General features: G+C 40.9%; 1 protein-coding gene across 1 annotated transcript in view; it reads right to left on the bottom strand.

The window, feature by feature from the left end:
* Positions 1–478: 478 nt before the first annotated feature.
* Positions 479–9,473, bottom strand: part of dner (delta/notch like EGF repeat containing) — a 30,936-nt gene continuing 21,941 nt past the window's right edge. Inside the window, exons 7-13 of the mRNA XM_089014186.1 lie at positions 9,125–9,238; positions 6,099–6,332; positions 4,162–4,284; positions 3,857–3,970; positions 2,519–2,650; positions 2,079–2,325; positions 479–1,487 (exon numbers count right to left, since the gene is read on the bottom strand). Of these exons, the coding sequence (XP_088870312.1) occupies positions 1,376–1,487; positions 2,079–2,325; positions 2,519–2,650; positions 3,857–3,970; positions 4,162–4,284; positions 6,099–6,332; positions 9,125–9,238 (1,076 nt within the window). The 3' untranslated portion in view covers positions 479–1,375. The remainder of the gene's footprint in view (positions 1,488–2,078; positions 2,326–2,518; positions 2,651–3,856; positions 3,971–4,161; positions 4,285–6,098; positions 6,333–9,124; positions 9,239–9,473) is intronic.

The raw sequence follows: 9,473 nt of genomic DNA, 5'->3' as shown, positions 1-9,473 counted from the left end.
CTTTGAAATGTGACCCGACTAACACAATTCACACAAAGGTCAAGTCAAATGTCATTCACATGCCCTCTATCTCTGATCATAAGCAAAGGTCAAACCGGCCCATGGCATGCTGCAGTGTTGTGTGGTGTGAAAACATAATAGTTTGTAGGTGTTTTGATCGACGTGTGTGAAGTCGCAGTCTGTCTATGTTGAGAGCTGTTTACACAGAGAACATCTGGATAAAGCCAGAGGTCAGTGAGTCTGTTTCACATGACAAACACTCCATAAATGTCCCCACAGCCAACTGTTGAGTCTGGTGTCAAAGACGTAGTTACGCGGCAGACAAGACATTCACTCGGGCTAATTTCATATTGATGTTGACCAGTAGCCTTCTCCTCGCATATACAAAAGAAAACTACAAAGTCCAATATGCAAAATGCTTCAATGACTGTACCGAATCTTGCTTTTTTGTTGGAGTGCGTCAAGTGACTCAAGGCAGGACATTTGACGGCCTTTAATCTTTATATAATTTAACACAGGGAACACATGTAATACGTGTTGAATGCATATCTAGGGGTCATTTCAGCAGAAGAAACCTTACTGTACAATCAAGGATGTGAGTTAGTGGTCTATAATAGAAACAGCTAGAGGACACTGCAATGACAATCATAACAACTGTGTATCGACGGTTCGCTGACGTACACACAGCAAGATGGTCGGACCACAGACGTCTAGCAAATACACAATCTGGACAATTAATATAATAGTGAGAAATCTCCACGTTAAAGAACAAAGACAAGAAGGTATTACTAAAATAACCAAAAATCACCCTTTAAATATTAAATATTCTAACATGTATGTATTTGTCGAACAATCACAAAGAAATATTTGGCACAGTCTTCACAGAATAAAATACATCTACGGAGAGAAAAATAGCAACCAATGAAAGAATCTCAAAAATCTTACAGAGATGAACAACAAAGCTAACCATGCGTCTCATGTAAGGCAACCTACCGCAGAATCGATTTGTGTTATAAAAATATTCAGCTTATGTGGTGATATCTATTTCCTGCAACAACCCGGCCTACTGTCGTCAGGTTAGGAGCACTGCGGAGTTGCAGAAACTGACAGGAGTTCAAAAGAAAGGGAGTTGTGTGCAGATATTGTTATTTTGTAATCGAGGTGACTTGCTCCTCATACCATCTCAGCGCTTCGCTTATGCTACAGTAAAGCCTTTAGCGTAAATATCAACAGGAAAATAGATATTTCAAATTCTATAGTTGTTCCTTTTCATCTAAAAATGAGCTAATTTGTAATTTTTCTTCTCACATTTTACATTCAGATTAACTTTTCCTACATAAAATCGTGAGGATGTGTACGTGAGTGTAACCATGTTTTACAAATCCTTTGTTTTAATGAGGGTAACCAAAGGTTTGTCATCCGGACTGTAGTCTTCATAGCTGATAGGAGTGGCGTCATACATGGCAGGTCGAGACTTCTTGCCAAATCTGCAAGAAAAAAAAACATGACAAATCAAATCAATCGTGGGTTATGGGAGATGGTGTTTCCATGGCGACTATCCACAGTTTATGCTTGGATTGGTACGATATGGCAATCTAAGCGACCATTGAATAGTGACCTAGGTTTTATGTTATTGTGTGCGTGTGATGCAAATAATATGTATTTATTTACTTTAATTAAAATTTTTGGGGGGCAAATACAGGGGTATAACTGTCCCAGGGTGTGTTGAACCTTTATGGTTCGAATGTTACTTTGCAGGGATTCCAAAGGCAGATGAGTAATTTACATTTTCTACTGGATCCTCCGCACCCTGCCCACCACCTTTTCCAGCGACTCCCATCAGGCAGGCGCTACCGATCCATGCGCACCAAATCCAGCAGACATTTAAACAGCTTTTTTTTAATGATGATACTAGTGCAGTGTGTTCTACCGGAGATAAATTCCTTGTGTATTTTACATACTTGGCCCATAAAGATGATTCTGATTCTGATTGTTCCATTGAACTTTAGACTTTTTGTCACGCTCTATGACACAATTTCACAATTCAATCTTTCGCTGGCAAAAACGCGATGACTGGCCTGGCATGGCGGATGGAGGCGATGGCGTTGCTGAACTCGCTGTCGATGCTGCGGCAGTTGTAAAACTCCTGGTAGGCGTGGCGCGACGAACCCTGGTACTCGATGCGGCTAATGCGACAGATGCCCACGATGAGGATGATGAGCATGAGGACAAAGGCCACACACAACGCTCCGATGATGATGTAAAGGGAGTGGCGGGGCATGTTAGGAAGAGTTTCTTCCGAGTGTGGCGGCTTCCATTGCAGGTCTGAAACACACACACACACACACACACACACACACACACACACACACACACACACACACACACACACACACACACACACACACACACACACACACACACACACACACACACACACACACACACACACAGAAGTTAAAGTTGTTTCTGTTTATTTATTTACCCTAATTTTTGAAAACGGCTATTTTTGACTTACGGATCTCGCACATGGGTCCCACCCAGCCAGGGTGACAGTGGCAAGTGTAGCCATGTGATTGGTCGACGCAAGTGCCCCCGTGGTGACAAGGGTTGCTCTCACACTCGTTGATGTCGACTTCACAACGCTCCCCTGGATGGATTGGCAGGGATGTTCTTGTATTCAGATTATTTTATCAAGGAAAGTCATTTAAGTTGTTTATTTATTGAGTTATTTTTAGCTTTAAATGTCCTTGGAGCCTACTTGAGTCGAGGAGGAATGGTAGAGAGAGAGAGAGAGAGAGAGAGAGAGAGAGAGAGAGAGAGAGAGAGAGAGAGAGAGAGAGAGAGAGAGAGAGAGAGAGAGAGAGAGAGAGAGAGAGAGAGAGAGAGAGAGAGAGAGAGAGAGAGAGACATATTTTTGGGGAGGTTGCAAAATAAAATTTCTGGTTAACTCATTCACTGCCATTCACGAATTTATTCAGAAATTGAAAATATGACGTAGAGTGCCATTCCCGAATTTGTTCGGGTTTTGTTTTTTCATGCTTGGGTGCCAATAAAGCGCTGGCCATGACCTCTGGCAATGTTTATTCTTTTCCACAAGGGGCAGCATTTCCATTTGTTTCCATGTTAGCGCTTTGTTCTAGCTTCAGCTGTTGTTAAAACACCATATAAACCAATATGTATGCATTGCATTGTATGTTCGACAGCCACCCTCATTTCAAGCTCATATAACTCCAGGCCCATATAATTTAGGAATTAACTTTTTTTCTGATGAAAAAAAAGTGGTTTCTTACGCTGCATTGAATGTTTATGTACTCCTAAAACTCAATATTCTGTGTGTCCTGGATTTCGTGACAATGACATAAACCCTGGCACTGGAGTGGATACATTTTTGCAAGTTGCAGGGAATAATGATAATAATACATTTCATTTATAAGTGCCTTTCAAAACTCTCAAGGTCACTTTACAGTTACAGGATAGGTTTTTCTGTGGGTAAGCAGCGGCAGTGACACGCGCCAGCCGGAGATAACTATAAATAGATGGAAAGATAGTGAATGAGTTCAAAGACAATACTGTCGCTACATAGGCCTACTTTATAGCCACAATTTAATATTTTATGGTCTCAAATTTGCATTTTGTTATTTATTTATTCATGATTATCTGCCTCTCTTTCTCTTTCTCTAGCTATATATCTATATATATATATCTAGCTCTATTTACTGATTTGCTGTGGCTACCCCTGAAGGGAAAGCTGAAAGGAAAATATCTGTTTGTTTATTGCTTTATTTTGACCTGATAGCTCGTCTGGGACTAACAGTTACTTATTCACAGTACCAGCAAGCAACAAAGCACTCACCCGTGTATCCAGGTGGGCAGTTACAGGAAGCATTCTGTCCTGAACTTTCGCAGTGTCCTCCGTTGAAGCAGTGCATTTGCATACACGGATCCTTGAAAATCTCACAGTGTCGGCCTTCACAAACACACAAATATAGACTTAGTATGATGCGGATCAAACCTCTAAAGATGGAGGACACTGATTTGCTGTGGCGACCCCTTGAAGGGAAAAGCCGAAAGGAAAAGAAGAAGAAGTATGATGCCTTTGATGGAATAAAATCAATAATGGATCATGGCATTAATCAATAATGTGTAATGATGGCGTACCTTCAAACTGTGATGTGCAGACACACTCATAGGCATTGATGAGATCCTGGCAGGTGGCATAGTTCTGGCAGGGAGCAGACAGACACTCGTTGTACTCCTCCTCACAGTACAAGCCATGATAGCCTACAGGGCAGAAAAGAAAAAAATAATACAATTTCTGTACTTGCTCATTAAACATTTCAAGGTTTTTTATTAACCCTTTTATTCACAAATCATGAAAAGTTATACCCGGCAGTGGTATACCGTCAAAGCCTGCAAAGCCCTCTCTGCTCGCATAAAAATATCTGAATCACGGAGTGATGTTAATTATATTTTGTTCATTAATTCTTAATAAATAATTCCAAATTGACTTTCAGCTTCCTTTCATTACTTTTCCCCTGTTGCGCTGCGTCCAGATGTGCATTTTAATATTTAAGCATTTAACCAATCACATTTCAGCCATGATGTGTTACCAGGGTCAGAAATCTACCTGGACGCCTTCACAATAAGCTCTGCAGGCCCTGTCGCATAAAGTGTGTCGATCAAACTGTTTCTCTAACCAATGAGAGTTCCACTTGGCAACCCAAAAGGGGTACCAACGCCTTCTTAAAGGCAATGGTCAACGTCAGAGTTTTCGCACACTATGATTGGCTAGTCACCAGTCAATCATAGTATCGCTTGCCGCTCGTGAACATAGCATACTGTCCAGAGGTAGCACACTGTCTTGGTAGTGAGCTGCATAAGCAAATATATTGTGTTGATTTAATAGCAGTTTTGTCAAACCACAATGGCCGAAAGAGGAGAAGAAATTGATTTGGTTGGAGATTTACTGTTAAAGCTATTTTAAAAGAAAAAATGGACACCATTGAGAAAGATCAGTCAGTTATTTTCTAGCTAATGTGGACTATTATATCACACCACACTTTAGTATAGTATATTTATATATATATCATATAGTATATTTAATATAGTATATTTTATCACTTTAGTATATTATCTTTACTATATCACAGCACACTTTTTTCAGTCTGGATTGATTCAGACGCAGCACTACTGAAGGTCTAGAGATGGTAACGTGCCCACTGGAGTAATCGCTGTCCCTGTAAGTGCTAACATAGCATAAACTGTTCCTCCAAAATGAGAGTCATATCATTGTCCACACTACAACAATGCAGGAATTGTCGTTTTCAAATGCAGTGACCACAAAGTTGTGGAAAGGCCCGCCCTGTGTGCTTCAAACCATTTTGTGTTAGTTTACACGGGCCCTGGAGTGCGAAGCTTCCCCGCATGATGACAAACATATTGCTGTAGGTGGAGAGGGTTAATATAGGGAGGGGGCTCAATTAGGGCCTCTTGTGTCGTATCAGTGAAATGTCACTTGCCTTTTTAAGACTTTCGACTGTCACAGGGGAAGCTTGGTGGCTGCATGTCAGTACGTGATAGATTAGAGGAAGCTGGCAGATGGATCCTTCCATATATTAGGTCCCCATTAGCTTTCAACCGGAACACCATCCACACACCGTGTACCTCATACATGTGTGCGTGTGCACGTGTACGTGCATATTACCGTGCTTGTGTGTTAATCATGATGTCGAGCATGCTAATCTTAGATCTCATGTTTTAGCAGTCATGCTAGTCCAATACAGCATGTGATTGGAAAAACGGTAACTCTGCTTGACCAGCAAATAGTCTCATCCAAAGATTTACCACACACGCACACACACAGTTTTTTTTTTTTTTTTTTGGGATGACACCGCTTCACCATGGCAACCAGACAATTGAGGGTGAAAGACAAATGAGGTGAGGTAAAAGGCTGAAAAGGAAAAAAGGATGAAGGTCCAAAGAGAAAGAAACTGGTGCATGTACAATGGATGTTTCCTTGGTAGATATCATTATATTAACATCTGAAAGGTTTTTCAAAAATGATATGGCATGCGACAAATGAGAATGCACCTCACCTGGGACACAAAGACACCTGTAACTGTTGCCGGCGCTGCGACACACTCCGTGAGCACAGGGGTTTAAAGCGCAGAAATCTACCAACTGGGCACAAGTGGGGCCGGTGAAACCTGACGTGCAGCTACAGACAAAACCCAGAGGTCTGGGACCCTGGGGGGAGCAGGTTCCGTTGTTGTGGCAAGGCCGAGAAGCGCACGGGTCCACCTTCAGCTCGCATGCGGGTCCCTGATATCCTGCATGAAAGGTTTTAAGGAGATGGTGGGGATGAATAAATAGAGGGACAGTTATGGTGCAGTTATGTAGGAGCTTTCATCGACGACACACAAAACCATCATTTGGTGATCAGTCATCAGTAAGTGATCGATAGTGGTCAATATCCCGCCTCGCCCCCAGAATTTCAGGGAGGGCTATATTTTTTGTCCTTTCTTAATTTTACTGGTGCTTTCTATCTTTGTGACTGCTTTATTTCCAGTATATGATAGTTGTCCATGTTATCGCTTTGTTACAGTTTCAAGGGTTGTTAAAGCACTATATAAATTCATATATATATATATATATATATATATATATATATATATATATATAGAGAGAGAGAGAGAGAGAGAGAGAGAGAGAGAGAGAGAGAGAGAGAGAGAGAGAGAGAGAGAGAGAGAGAGAGAGAGAGAGAGAGAGAGAGAGAGAGAGAGAGAGGGAGAAACACACCACCACAAATGTCACCACAAAGACATCAGATCAACTTCCATCTTAGTCATCAATTGAATGTCAGACTCTGAGAGTGTGGATTGGTTCGCTGAACATGCAAATCAATATTTTCCAATCTGAGTGGGGCCCCTTGCTCTCACGACCCACCTGATACAATGTGCCCGACGATTTATGGTGAAGAATGCAGTAAATCCCGACTGACATGTCTGAAATGCACACTGGATTGTGCCAACGAAGCAATTCTTCTTTCACGCATCTATTGATCTGTAATAGCTAGAATTTGCTGCATAGGGAGGATGCATTATCGTGGACCAAAACAAGGGTAAGAAAATTTGGCCTCAGCCAAAAAAAGCTCCGTATTTTCAGTCAGCTATTCTTCTGCTCGTCACATTCACAAACCATTTTTTCCACATCCCTCACATGCACATATAAAAGCTCTGGAATAAAACGTTTGACTGCCTTGATTTGTTCTTCCTGCCCTCTTTGTTCCAAGTGAGCTATTTTCTTCTCAACCTTTAGATTACCTTCATCCTATGTACTATATGTTTGACTGAATTTGTAGGTGTTCATATTGTCTGAAAACGTGACAGCGTGCGCAGAACATTTTGTGTCATCCTGCTGCTGGCAGTCGAACCGACCTACTTTAAAGGAAGTTAACAGTTTAAATTTAGCTGGCCCGTTCTTGCCCCACCCCTGCTGGTTCTAACTGGCAGAATTATTATCATCATCATGGCGACACAGATTTCCTCCTCTGGCATCGTGCATGTGTAACAGAAGGGTGGTAGAGCAGGTATGCGACTTTTCAATTACATTACTTGCGACTGATTCCCTTTTTCATGTAATAAATAATATTACATGAAAAAGGGAATCAGTCACAAGTAATGTTGAAAAGTTGCATATTGAACACATGAACAGAATGTAAAAAACTTGAAACACAGTAACTCATGCAAACTGATCATTATAGATAGAACACAATCTGATTCAAAATTGACCTTACTAAAGCTCATTTATAGGGTTTAAGTCATCCAGCATCCAGAAGGGCTTCAGTGGATGTGCAGCAGCTTGAGAAAACTAGAAAAAACATTAACGTACCGTCAGCTAGCTAGCTACCTATTAGCTAGCTCGCTAGCTTTTCTATTTATTTGAATTATTCCGGGTTGAGTGAGCGCTGGCCCGTGTTCCTGCCGCTGCTCACCTACAGAAAAATGTATACTGTGTCTGTAAAGTGACCTTGAGAGTTTTGAAAGGCGCTTATAAATGAAATGTATTGTTATTATTATTCATATTATTATTATTAATGTGAAGGGGAGACAGACTCTATAAATTAGCATCACAACATGTGATGCTAACATAGTTGCTACTCTATTTGTAGTTCATTTACAAGTCAAGAATGGATGGATGGACGGACGAACGAAGGAACGAACGAACGAATCGGAAACAATACATGTATGATATGAATATTGAGTTAATTCTGTTAACAGCGGTGATCCGCAAGCACATTAGTGCATCATTGGAGATCATCAGATGCCCCACGAGAAATGATCCATTTCACCACCATATGTGTGACATGTGTGACAACAAATGGATGGATGGACATTTGTGTAGGGTGGTACGCCGATTTTCCTATTACCCGCACACTGTCCAGCAGCAACATGAATGTCATTTGTACTGACCTTTTTTTCCCAGCATGTCGACATTGTTGGTGAAGCCTAATAAAATGTGTTTTGTGCGACTCAAAAGATCCGGGACGGTAATAAAACTGTTTTAAATGGTGAAGTCCACTGTCATTTCACCAGTTTGAATGCTTGCATCTCATTCTTGAATCAAGCCTTAATCACATCACAGTGTGTTCTTGGGAACTTGCTGTTTTGACAAAGGTTTTGCCGTCACAAATTTCCTCAGAGAATCTGATTCAGGTCATTAAGGGTATCAAACCTAATTAGCATGGAGGATGTTTAAATTAAGTGTCTCACTGGCATAGATATGCAGCATATACCCGCTGAAAACAGCAGAGAGTCTTTCAAAAAAACAACAACAGGCTGTAGATTGCACTCTCTTCATTTTACAAAAGACTTGCTGTTGCTGAGTAAATTGTAATACATTTTGTCCTCTTACAGAAACCACACAAATACATTTCCCCCCATTTTCACAATGTTTAAACATATTCAACCAATAAAAAGTTTTTTTTTTTCTGCTTCCATACTCAAACTCTGACCTTGTAGTTGCAAATCCTTAGTCTGATCACGAGTGACTTCCTTTCTCCCCAACTTTGGGTTCATGTGACCATAAAACATACTTTTGTGCATGCAGTACAGCATTTTACCTTCAGGACAGATGCAAGTTGGTCCGGCCAGGCTGCTGGAACAGGTGGCTCCATTCTCACAGGGCTGAGAGAGGCAGTGGTTTACCAGCAATTGGCAGCGTTCCCCTTCGTAACCTGATAGACACACAGTCAGTTCAACCATTTCCTGCAAAGCCATAAAAAAATGTCCTGTACACTCACAGTGAATCAACACGGCCTGAAAAATATCAATGATTTTAATAAAGCACTCAGCAATTTTATTTTAGTCAGTATCGTTGACTGATAGAGTAATTTTATGTACACATCCTTAAACATCTGCTGTTACTTTCAATATCTGTTTTTTTTTTTGTATTTCTTTACTTTAGTCTGA

The sequence above is a fragment of the Hippocampus bargibanti genome, linkage group LG14 (assembly GCF_051943395.1).
Source record: "Hippocampus bargibanti isolate YZ-2025 linkage group LG14, ASM5194339v1, whole genome shotgun sequence".
NCBI lineage: Eukaryota > Metazoa > Chordata > Actinopteri > Syngnathiformes > Syngnathidae > Hippocampus > Hippocampus bargibanti.
The sequence above is the reverse complement of the archived record's forward strand: the minus strand, read 5'-3'. Positions and strand labels throughout refer to the sequence as shown.